The 12,996-nt window shown below is 44.5% G+C and overlaps 1 protein-coding gene across 11 annotated transcripts in view; it reads left to right on the top strand.

The window, feature by feature from the left end:
• The window catches only part of ITPR2 (inositol 1,4,5-trisphosphate receptor type 2), a 537,951-nt gene that overhangs the window by 167,412 nt on the left and 357,543 nt on the right, over positions 1-12,996 (top strand). For all 11 annotated transcript variants that reach the window (XM_090043677.1, XM_090043678.1, XM_090043675.1 and 8 more), the window contains one exon: positions 12,202-12,395. In XM_090043677.1, the coding sequence (XP_089899803.1) occupies positions 12,202-12,395 (194 nt within the window). The remainder of the gene's footprint in view (positions 1-12,201; positions 12,396-12,996) is intronic.

Raw genomic sequence — 12,996 nt, 5'->3', positions numbered from 1 at the left:
TAATGAGAGATGGGCAATTCTCATCCTCTCTGCTCAGGGGAAGGAAAGTTCTACTCCCCCTTTGTACCTGTGGGAGCTCACATCTCCACAGGTGCTGGAGTTCTAGTCATGCCCTTCTCAATGACCTATGCAGCGTGTGTGTTCTCATCACAAATTGCCTTGCACACAGGTATTGCCTTTGAGTGTACAGCAGTGGTATCCAACCTTTTTAAATAGGGGATCACCTTTGGCATTTAAAAGCAACCCAAGATCTACCATATGCCACTGCCACAACCCCCCCTCCTCAGCCCAGCAGGTAAGTCTGTGGGGAGGGAAAGCGGGGGGCGGGGGGGCAGGTAGGCAGAAAAAACGATTTGGGGGCACGTCTCCCCAGCAGGAAAGTCCCACCTGGCCAGCGCCCCACTCAACTTAGCCCTGCTCCTGCCTCTGCAACACTGGCCTTCAATGTGGGGGCCTCAATCTAGCCCCTGCCTCTTCCTTCCCCCACAGACTGACCTGCTAGGGTGGGGCAATTGGATTTCTACCTGGGTTTGGATCTCTATACATTAATTTTAATCATGGACTTATTGTACGTTTCCATCATTTGAGGTTAAATTTCTCCCAACTGATGCCTGTTTTGGGGCTTGCTTGAAATAAATTGGTGATTTTTGGTTCTGTTACAGGTGGGAATTGCAGTAGTGTAACTGAGGGATGGGGGGCAGGGGATGACTGGAGCAGCAGCTTTGGGTGCCACCTTTGTGAGGGGGTATAGAAATAGCCATGCCCACAATGGCAACTGATTGTGCTGCTGTGATCAGCACCATAGCAGTCAGCACTGCCTTGAGCATCACATGGCTGCCTTGGGTGTGGAGTTGCCTGGCTATGCCTCTGGGGCATTGTCTTGCATCACAAAAATCTGTGCCTCAGATTTTCAGCAGTGACTAATAATTTGGGGTTCCTTAATTGTTGGGCACAAGTTGCAGGGCCTGAATTCTACAAGCTTTTAATTCTAGCACTTTTGAAGTATGGTAACTGGACAACCAAAAACTGACTCACATTACAATCCACCTTTAGGAATTGTTGCATACCAACAGAAAGCTTGATTCTGATACTTTGCCTCAGGCTGAATAGTGAATTACTCCTCAAGCAACCTGTGGAACTACTCACTGGGCATGTCTACACATGCATTTGATCCAGGTTCAGTTTACCTGGGAGTAAACTTCTGGATTAAATAGTCCTAGGCAGGTGTTTACACATGCAGAGACTAGGGAGGAGATTTGCTGCTTTTAGCACCAAACTTCCTGCAGCCCTGCAATGGGTCTCTGCTACCACCGTGGGAGAGCTCCAGGTTCCGGCTGCAGCTGCCAGCAGCCAATAGCCCTCTTCAGAAGCCAGCCCTGCTCATTGTTCCCTGGCCAGCCACTTCTCTGCCCGGGAGCGCTGTGTGCAGCACAGGGGCGGCATCTGGCAGCTCTCTCATTGCCCATTCTACCTCCATGCATTATGGCTGCTCTAGGCCCTGCCCATAGCAGAAACAACCAGTGCCCTAGGCTTCTGCTGGCCAGTGCACTGGCCCTGCTGGCCTACTGCCTGGCTCATGGCTGTCTCGCCTTGGTTCCCCCTCCATGCGGCAACTCATGGTCTGAGGTCATTCTGTACAAGTAGAATTTAAACAAGCTTACACTGAAGCAATATTAAGGGTCTTGCTTGGAACCACAAAAGCAAGGGCATGGGGAGTGAAGGCTCCTGCTTCAGCTGGAAGTTACCTGCTTGCAGTAGCATAATTGAAGAGGGGTGGTGAGCAGGGCAGTAGCGTTTGCAAGGTTGGGGGTGGGCACACCAAAATAGCCGCTGCCACTGTTGGTGGCTGGTCATGTTGCTGCCACCAATGCTGTTGAAATGTCCTATTATGCCTCTGTGTGCTTACACAGGGTTCTACTGGGTCAGGCCCTCCTGTGAGGCGAAGCCATTCCTCAGCTGCCACTTACTTTTTGTGGAGGTTTTTGTCTCTCACTTTGTTGTGCTCCTGGTGAAAATAAGGAAATTAACAATTATCTGGATGCAAGTTTCCTAAATGATACCAAAACCCTGTAGATTGTTTTACACAGGAAACCCCCTTCTACAAAGAGAACCCTGTGTTATTAGCTAGATTATTTATCTCTTTTTTGTATTTTGCTTATCTGTATGTGAGAAATGTCTCATGTTTGCAAAAATCTTTTTATCAACATGACTGAACAGTGTGTCTATCTGTTACTGACAGGTTAATGAGCAGTTGTTGGAACAATGAACCCAAGTGTGTTTGTCTTCATCCGGTCATTAAATACCAAATTTCTAAAGTTCCAGCAGCTCCTATTTAGGCACCAGGACAATTTCCATAAATGGTAAACATCTAGGAACTCCTGTTTTTAATGGGAATTTCTTGTTTTGAAATCCTAGGAAAATATGCCCACTTTTTAAACACCTATGAGAGAGCTGATCACTCTTGAAAGCCTCATTCCAACTGTGAGTGCCTCAGCACTTTTGAAAATCTAGCCCTGTGAGTCCAAGTTTACTTCCATAACAGTCAGAGGAGGTTTGCCTGTCAGTGTCAAAAGAGACAAAATTGGTCTCATTATGAGTAGAAACAGGAAGAGATGTATATAAGCAGTGGGATTAAACATTAAACAACCTGGTTTGATATTTTACAGTGAATCATGTGTTTGTCAAAATACAAATGTATTTTACCAATACATATTATGAGGCTACAATTTTTTAAAGTATCTTTGTCACTGGATGCTTAACAATTGCTGCATTTTGGTTCCTATCCCCTACAGCCCATTTTCTCTTTAACTTCTCTTGTTCTGGATAGGCTTCAGTACTAGGTCTTTTCTTGGCTTCCCTGGGACCATTCTTGTGCACAGGGTCTCTGTTTTTTGTCCTTTTACAGAAATGGGGTCTTGGAATTCAGTTACCCGTAGCCCTTGGGACCCATACTAATTCTCCATGGGCATCACTGTTAGTTAGAAATGCCATTTCCTGGACCTCCAACCTGGCGAGCATGGCTTTCTCTCTCCAAGGTTATGTGTTGTTTGCTTTAATTGTGACACAGACTTTGCAAAGGTTGTAAAGCGAATTACATTTTTCTTTAGTTAGTAGAAGAAATGGATCTTAAATCAGTAAAACACCTGACTGCATTCCCTGCTTTAGTTACCTCACAACTCTTGAACTTTCTCTGAGGCAGGATCAGAATTCATTAAGATAGTCAGGACTGTACATGGCTTCCTGAATCATGGAGTCTCTTTTTACCCCTGCGGTGTTCCCTTTTCTTTATAATGGCAGAGAGAGGACCATTCGCCTTTTAAGGTGACCCTATATGACCTCCTCTGTCATGGTCAGTGTCCCACCAGTTAATCTGAAAATCTGGTTTGCTCTGGTAAATTGCCATCCCTTTGTCCAAGGTTGCTCTATTTGAATGGTTGATCATCAAAGTTTAATGAACCTTATTGTTATCACTGTACTTAGGTGCAAGCCTTTGTCTTGTAAACCTTATGTGGGTCTTACCTCAATATAGAGGCAAAAAGTTCCAGAGAGAAAAAGAACCTCCCATCTTTAAAGTGGTATTTTCAGTCTGATGCAGGCATGCAAAGAGCCTCAAGTATCCCAGGGTTCATAAGATGTACATGGAAAGATTGTCTGTATTAACATGATCCTCAATAGTGTTATTTTACTACTTTTAAGATACGATAGGAACCAGATGATGATTCCTTATATTGAATGTTACCTCATACCATTTTAGTCCATTGCTATCCATGGGACTACTTATAGAATGAGGTTTTTTTTCTGTCCAAGAAAGACATAACAATCTGTTCCTAAAGGATAGGTAGGTAGGGGTTAGTTGATGGATGTGAGCTGACTCTGGACACACTTCATGTTTTACCTCAGCTAGGTACAACATGGGCACCTGCACTGTTTGTGAGCTTCTTCATGCTGACCTGTGCCACCTCTATATCCTCCCTGGTGTACTTCACACTCCATATCAATCCTTGGCTTCATCACTGAGACTGCTAACAAGGGTACCTAGGAGTGGTCCTGCTTATTCTGGTGGTCTGCTTATTCTGTTATGGATACTTGTCCACTGAGAACAGGACTGAAGCCATCAAATAGCTTTTACTTGGGAACAGTTTTATGGTAATACATGTCTTACCAGTTCCTTTGGTTGGTAGTATTCCTCCCAGTATATACCATGCCGATTAATATCCATGCCATGTTACAAAGCAGGTTTCTCTTTTTTACTTTTATTTTGCTTGTACCGTTTTTCACATCAGTAAATGACTTATCAGAAAGTTGATTTGCATAGAAAATGAGGTGACATGTTATCCCCCGTGTTGATTGTATGGTTTGTTTGTTTGTTTTTTAAATAATTCACTCCCCTTAAATCTCTCTTTTCCCAGAGAGGCTGGAGTGTTGTCAATCATACTAAATTGTACGAGATTGTGTGCTACAGTTTTGTGACAGAAACTGGTATTCATTAGGAAGTTGTGATCACTATAATAAAATGTAATGAAAAGGAAAATGCACAGTTATCTCTCTAAAACACAACAAGCATTATTTTCCTCTCATTTTAGTACCTGTCAATCTGTAACTTCTTTAAATGAGTACCAATGCCTACATAGATTCCACTCTTTCACTGGCCAAGCCTGAGAGGCCCTACTCTGAAGTAAATGGTGTTCCTCTGTTTGCTTGTCTCCATGTCTACACCAGATAACTTTTGAATGCAGCATCTCATCAGCTCCAGAATTTCAGGGAATATACTTGGCAGCAGTGTTGGGGGGGGGGGGAACCAAAACTGGGAAAATAAGAGTTGTATTGTTTCCCTTTCTTCTGTTTAGCACAGCCATGGTTTTACACGTGTTTGCAGTTGTCTGGAAAGAACTGCTTGATGGCACACATTATTATTGCCTTTAGCAGAGCAGTCTATCCCACCTCATTTCTGTCCATTCTCCCAGTGGAGTTTAACATGTTGACACACTGAGTAACTTCTCTCCTAGAGAGAAGGGAGACAAATAATGATGGGGGAAGGGTGAAATTTAGATGTGTACACAATTCCTGACAAGGAGGGGAGAATAGGAGAGCCAGTCCCGGGGAAATGGAAAGGCAAAGAGACTCCAACTTGGGAAGAATGTGGGAATGGAGCTAAGGGAGGAATTGAGGCAAGAATAAACCATATCACAGAAGAAGGAAGAGTGGGGATTATGGTGCGAGGGGAACCAGATGTACACACAAGGTGCTGGTGTTGCAAGGAGAGAATTTGAGTATTGGGGAGGATTCAGGTAATCTCACATTGCTACTGATATGAAGAAGAAAATGGGGGTCCCTGTTTTGGGAGAAGAGGGGGTAGGAGTATACAGTCTTGTATAGAGGGAGATTGCGGAGCCCTAATCAAATGGCAGGTTAGGGTCACAGAGCCCTGCGTAAGGGGAGCAGTGACAGAGAAATTGCAGGGAGTGCCTAACAGAGAGAGGGTGGAGTGGTGACAGGCAGGGAATTTGTCAGGGGAATGAAAAGATGCAATGAAGGCCAGGGCAGTGTACCCCAACCTCGTTCCTGTCTTGCACAAAATGCCTCCCAAGAGACCTCTGCTCTGCACCTTGACAGATTTTTCCCAGTTAATGATAGCTGATTTGGTAGATTGATGTATTGTTAGTTTTATTTACATTGGGCCCTGTCCCCCATTGTGTTAGGTGCTGTAATACATTCAGTGAAACACAGACCCTGCCCCACAGAGAGTACAAGAATAGACAAGAAGCAAAGCCTGGGAGGGAAGTACGTAAGGTCAGGGAGGTGAAATGACTTGCTGGGAGTAGAACAACTGGACCGTGCTGTTTGTAAGTAGGTGCATACCTATCCTTGGTTCGAACTCAGCAGACCTGACTTATCGTTTCATTTTTCTAAAGTGTGGAATGCCACGTAGATTACTGTTTCATTTTTTTCAATACCTCTAACATCAAGTTTTCCCTCCACTCTTCATGGGTGTTAAAGATCCTATGACTGTTCCTAACAGCAGGTGTTTTGTCCAGTGTCTTTTGCCCTTTTTAGCTGTCTTCCTGTTATATACCATGTATGTTATTTGACTGTCATGCTCCACCATAAAACTGGTTGTGTGTTTTAGTGGTACTCTGCATTTGTATTTAGTTCAATATTTTGCTTCTTTCAAGACAAAAAGTATAATTATTTGTTCTAAGTTCAGTTTCATTTTTACTCCAGTAATTGTCTCCTCAAAACCTGCCGTGTTAATATAAAATATTAATTCCCAATATAATGTAATTTGCTGTGATGTTGTATGAAACTGATTTACCTGTTACACCTTGTCTTACCAATATTATTGACAGAAATAAAATTATATTGATAAAGAGGGTCGTAATCTGTTTCAGCTATAAATACTAAAATTGATTAGTATGTAGCAGGGTTTTTTCCCCACTAAAAGCCTTCCAGCTTTATTAGTAAAATATTATTGTAAATGATTATATTAATAAGTAGTGCCTTAACCCCTTTAGCTTATGTTTCTTTAGCTATTTATTTCAGTCACACAGAGGTTAATGTTCAAGGAGTGTTAGAGGAACGTTGGTGAAAGTAATGTATTTTTCCTTTATTAATATCTTGCTTGTGAAGTTGCCTCCACAGTCTTTATTTCCCCTATTCCTATTCTCTGGGCAAGGGGAAAACTGTGAAGGAGCAGGTTTATTTCTTTTTTGGCTCCCACCATCATTCCATCCGATTGCCTCACAGTCTTTAATATTCTAGGACAGGGATTGGCAGCCCCTGACTTGTGTTCTGAGCATGGCACGCGAGACCATTTTGCTTGGCACACCATGGCCAGCCCTGGCTCTGGGTAGCTGCTGCCAGCGATGGAGCCTGGGCTGCAGCTTGGGCTCCCAACTGGCAGCAGATACCCAGAGCCAGGGCCAGCTGCAGCCAGGAGGCTCCAAACAGCTGCACCAGGTTTTGGAGCCCCGACATCAGCTCTGTACTGGTGCGTGTATCTGCGTGTCAGAGTGGGTGGTGGGGTGGGGGCCTGAGGCAGCGCAACCCTGGGCTCTCCCCTGCTCCTGGCACAGAGCTGGTGACTGGGCTCTGGAGCCTGGCACAGCTGTTTGTAGCCAGCCCGGGCTCTGGGCAGCTGCAGCAATCAGGGCAGGCTGCAAGCAGCTGTGCCAGGTACCACAGCTCCGGCATCAGCTCCATACTTGTGGTGACTGCACGCGCACCTTAGGGCAGACAGCAGGAAAGTGCAACCTGCCCTGAGGTGCCCATGCAGTCGTCGCCAGCATGGAGCTGATGCTGGAGCTGTGGAGCCTGGCGAAGCTGTTTGCAGCCTGCCCACTGCTTGCTGCAGCTGCCCAGAGCCCAGGTGGGCTACAAACAGCTGTGCCGGGCTGCGGAGCCCAGTCACCAGCTCTGTGCTGGAAGCGGGAGAGAAACTGGGGCTGTGCTGCCTTGGGCCCCTCCCCCCACCTCCTGCTCCAACATGCAGGTGCACACACTGGTACAGAGCTGATGCTGAGGCTCCAGAGCCTGGCACAGCCATTTGGAGCCTCCCAGCTGCAGCTGGCCCTGGCTCTGGGTAGCTGCTGCTAGCTGGGAGCCCAGGCTGCTCCCAGCAGGCAGCTGGAACACTGCAAGGACTTCTGGGAGCAGCCTGGGGCCCAGCAGCTACCCAGAGCTGGGGTGGATGCTGACAGCCACAGAGTCCAGGCTGGGGGGGCAAGGGGCAGCAGGGCTCGGGGGCAGGGGCTTTGGGTAGGGGGCAAGGGGCACAAGCAGGGCTTCCTGCCATGTACCCCCTGCTATCATTTTGTTTTTCTGGCATACCGGCATTCCGGCACCTTCCAAGGTAGGCATGTGGTGTTTTTTGGCACTCTGGCCAAAAAACGTTGCCTACCCCTGTTCTAGGACTTGCAATATTTCTGTTAGTCGGGGAAGCGCTGTGGTCCTCATTTCACAGGTGTGGCATTGAGGCATAGAGAGATTGGTATGCTTATGGTAATAGTAACCTTTTTAGACTCGAGACACCCTGGGATAGACCTGAGGCAACCTTTGGAAAATGCTAGCTTTTTTTTTTTTTTCCCCTCTAATTTTGACTACAGGAAAATAATTGAGCAATTCTTCTGTTGCATAGAACTCAGAAAACCTACAACAGGTCAGAATGTTTTTAACACCAGGGTGTATTAAAAACTCAGGGTGTATCTTGTGAATCATGGTTTCACACTTAACAGTACTAATCTTTTGTGACATGCTGTGACACCCTTGGAAAAAATCTCAAGGTACCCTAGCATGTTGTGGCACCCTGTTTGGGAGCCACTGGCCTTTGGTCACATAGTAAGGCTCACAGAAAGGTTGCAAGAACTGGCGTTGGGTGTTTCATATTCCAATCTAGTCTCCTTTTACTGGACCATCTCTCTTCACACCACCAGCATAACCCTGGGGATTGGGCATAGTCTTGGTTCTTAGTCCTCATTATAACCATGTAAACTAGTGGTGCTCAACCTATCTATCCCTGCAGCTGGATGAGTGGAGCAGACCTGGTCTGCAGGCTAGGTCTAGTGTGGGGTCAGCACATGGCATTAGTCTGCAGGTGAGATCTGGCTGTGAAGCAACCCTGCACATTGGCCCAATCCAGCATACCTGGATCCTGCTACATGCTATCCTGATCTTGCTGCTGGCTAGGCTGATCTCACATGTCCAGATGTGGCCATTCATCAGCCTGAGTCCTTCTGCAGAGTCATGTTACTTAGCCTACAGAGCTTTTCAGAGGTCCAGAAATTTGGCCCCTGGGGAGTGGCAATTAACACTGCCACCCTGCTGCCAAATTTCTGGATCTGTGGGGAGACCCACGAGGTAGATAACATGACTGCAGGCTGGGAGCTGAGCACCCCTGATCAAAACTGTTGTTGGAGAAATTACTCCATCTCATCCAAAAGAGGAACCAGGACTCATACTGTGAATGAGTAACAATCTGATTCTTTATCTCGTCCTGAGCCAGCACAACTATGGGCTGCCATTGAGCAGCGTTCATGGAAAAACACAAGTTTAGTTTTCTAGTGCACAGTGCCTAGGACTTCCCTATTGCAGCAGTATTTTTCACAGAGTTGGCATGACCATTATTTACAGGGAGTTTCCAAACAGAAATTGCAAACTTGTATGACAACTATTTACCTAAAATGGCCTCGGTTTTGAATGGGGTGTTGGGCACTTCCACCTCCTTTTGAAATCATTGAAAAATATCCCTCATGATTTGCCATATTAGAGAGAAACTGGGCCTTATGTAGAAGAAGACCAGTGTCTTGTCCTTCCCTAAAGTTGTGCGTCTTAGTGTCTACTTTGTTATACCAGTTGTACCGTGGCATGATACTATTGATTCAGTTATTTTTATATAGAATTTGTGAACTTTCCAAATACCAGTGAAGTTACCAAACACAACCCCATGACTTCCTGGAGAATGGAATTATGAAATCTGTTGATATTGGAGAACATTGAATCTCCATTTACAGTGTTCAAGAAATGCTGTGGTATGTCAGGAAGGGGCTTCATAGCTTGTGGGTTTTGAAGTGTGACCTATAGAGTGTGTTAGGGCCTTACAATACTGCTGTTTGTCTGTCTGCCACCTCCATGCAGCTTAAAGAGCAAGATGGTATGAATGAGATGGTCCATTTCACAGTTTGACAGTAAACACGCTGTAGACACAGTTTAACAGAAGCAAGTCTAAAGGTCAAGGGGGCTAATTCTCCATGTTAGAAACCAATTTTACACTGGTATAACTGCGTTAGAAACCATGCAGAGAAACATTGTGTAGGCAGCTTGGCATATTCTGACATGTTTTGTGCAGTTTAAAGAAAGACTTTGTTGGGTTTGCAATTCTCAGCAGCACATCTTAGAAGAATATTTGGTCTGATTTTGACCACTTTGTGCATATGTACATGTAGACAGTTAAGAGAATCAGTCTGGGTATCAGCCTGATATTAGCACTTAGCACTTAGTTTGACCTCAAGCTTTTTTCCTCCTAACATCATTCAAAGTCAAAAATATTTTTTCCCTTTTGTGTAGATTCAAAGTATTATTTTCGAAAGGCCAGTTCAGGCTGATTGTGCACTGAATGCTGAGCAGGACATGAAACATGACACTAATCTCTTGAGTTCCCTTTGAAAAAACAAATTATTTGTGTGTCTGTCTTTGTAAGTCTGGGTTAATGGCTTTTTCTCTTCTTGCATACAGTAGTTAAGCGCTGTGAATTGTAGAGGGAAGAGCACAAGGGGAGGGTATTGTTAGCAAGCTAAAATATGATTGTGGCCTTTTATAACAAATTATACAGGAAGAGGGTCACTGCAGTGTGTAGAACTTGACAGTTGCAAGGTGATTAAAGTATACATGAGACATTCAAGAACTCTCTAAACCTTCACCTGGAGAATGATATCTTTTCAGTTCTTTTGTGTACTGTGGGGATTCTTGGTTTCTCTTATTTCTTCTCTGAAGTAAGGGTCTTTCCATCATTCCATTTTCTTGCTCCAGTAGTTTATTTCTGTGAATTACTTAGAAAGAGACCAGTTCAACCTGGTTAGAGCCATTATGCCTTTTCCTAAAGCAAGAACCTTTGGGTGCATATTTCTCTTCAGGCTCCTCCTGCTCTTCCTTCCTGTCCAAGGTGAATCCTAGCATTCATTTACAGAGCTTTTGTTCATGTCAAAATTTAAGGTAGAGAAGACACAGCACGGTCTGTGTGAACAAATGGCAGGGTCTGATTCAGTCCCAGCGGAGCCAATAGAATTGACTTCAGCAAGTGTTTGTTGTGTCTTGAGGGCTACGTTGAACTAAGGAAAATAATGAATTTCTTTCCAGAAGTTGCTGATAGAAGGAGCTATATCTCCAGAGGTATTTTACCTTTCAGGTCTGGCCCTAAGACCTGTCCTTTTCCTAGGATTTTTTTGATATGGGAGAGATGAAAAAATGGAAGCAGAGTCTTAGTTTGTTACAAGGTGGAAACTGTCATGTTTCAAACATTTGGTTAAACTTGTAGACTGCCCAATTTCTTTGAATGTGTATACCGTCTCAGTGTTGTGTATGGGCATGTTTCAAATAACCCAAAATCAATATTTCCACCAAAAGTTATGTTCTGTGAAGTTCACAATGCATTTTCATTTATACAGAAAGCCTGAGGTATAAGCCAAGTCATTATTTTTTATCTCTACTGAACAGTTACAAAAATACACATATAGCTATAAATGTACACAATAACTAAATGATTGGTATGAGAGACAAAGGGTATTGTGGGGTTTAGCAGACCAACTGTATGGTTGGGAGAGACTTAGACAAGCTTTTGAATGCAGTGCATTCTTCAGGTTTGAGGGAGAAGCATGCACAGTAAAAATTAAAAACATTCCACCTAGGTTGTGGATTTTCCATTGTAAGTGGTAAATTTGGATATCCTTCATATTTGGGGAGTGCTGTAATGATGTAACCATGATGGCTCAGGGAATATGAGGCAAAGATTTTTGTGGGTGATATCTTTTATTGGACCAACTGCATGATTAGGATGGACTTAGACAAGCTTTCTAATGCTATACATTCTTCTTCAAATAACAGGTACACCAAAGGTTTAAAAACAGTCTGCCAGTTGATTAAGTGACTGAATAGCTAATGGGGTTGGTAACAGGGTACAGCATACAGAGATTTTTCCATCCTTAGGTTGTTGCTTGAAGTCCAGATCATATCTTCAGAGAAGAAAAGTCCTTTCTTTCTGAGGGTCTGACTGTCTTATTTAAAATAACTTGGTGGTTGCAGTAAGTTCTACATAACTAGAATCATCAGTATAGCGGGCAGCCCTTGAAGCAATCTTTAGGAGGAGAGCCATCAGTGGAAATTTGCATGGCAGCTGAACAGTTCACTTTTCTCTGCAAAAAGGCTTATAAACTCATTCATGGGGGTATTTGGAATGATGTGCTTCCTATCTCATCCTTTGGCCTTGTAAGTGAGTGAATCCCCTTGTGGAAGTTTCTCTGGTTGCAAAACTGATGGACATTTTGGCTTAACTCCTTCCCTGTGTTGGGGTTTCACCTGCAAAGAGAGAACTCAGTCCTTAGTAAATGTGCTAATATTGTCAAGGTTTTTGATTGCACAAATGGTTTTTGTTTCTAGTTTGAGAGTGATTGTCACTGATTATGTGATTTTTAAAAATTTTTTTTGCCTGCATAGGAAACAACGTTATGAGGACTATCCATGGTGTGGGAGAGATGATGACACAAATGGTGCTGAGCAGAGGATCTATCTTTCCTATCAGCACTCCTGATGTGCCACCAAGCATCCACCCAAGCAAGCAAGCCAGTACCACGGAAAGTGAAGATGTGATTGTGATGGACACCAAATTAAAAATCATTGAGATTCTACAGGTAAAAAACATGATTGAAAATTATGTGGTGGCCAGTTATTTTTTCTATCTTTACCTTTTCCTTTAAGCCAAATTCTGCCACCCAACCTTATTCATGTTGAGGACACATTACTGTAAAGTAGGACTTGGGTGTGAGGAAGGGTGTTTCTTAAGGGCCCTGACATGTGCAGCTCCCTGCTGTAACTCATGGAGCTTCACAGAAAGTGCCATGAGTTAGAGCAACCTCCCCCGACCCAACAGACCTGTGGCTTGGGAGGGGAGGGGTCAGGAATTGAGGTCCACTTTGGAACTGATCCAGTGGAAGAGCCTGCCTGCAGCCAATCTCCCTTAGCCCTGCCCCCTTCCCCACCAGCTCTAGTGTTGTCTGTAGGAAGGGAGGGGGAAGGAATTGTGGGCTGGGGTTTACCCAGATGGAGCCAGATGGCTTGGCTCCAATCCACCCACATCCCCTCCAGCTCAAGTTGGGCAAACCCCAGCCCACAGCTCCCTCCCCCTCTCTTTTTACCCTTCCCTTCATGCAGACAGTACTGGGAATGGGGCTGGGCTGGGTTGATGTAACCCACCCCCAATCACATACAGGGATTGACAAAATTTCCCTAAGG

The sequence above is a fragment of the Crocodylus siamensis genome, chromosome 4, assembly GCF_052110815.1.
Source record: "Crocodylus siamensis isolate JL-2025a chromosome 4, ASM5211081v1, whole genome shotgun sequence".
Classification (NCBI taxonomy): domain Eukaryota; kingdom Metazoa; phylum Chordata; order Crocodylia; family Crocodylidae; genus Crocodylus; species Crocodylus siamensis.
The sequence above is the reverse complement of the archived record's forward strand: the minus strand, read 5'-3'. Positions and strand labels throughout refer to the sequence as shown.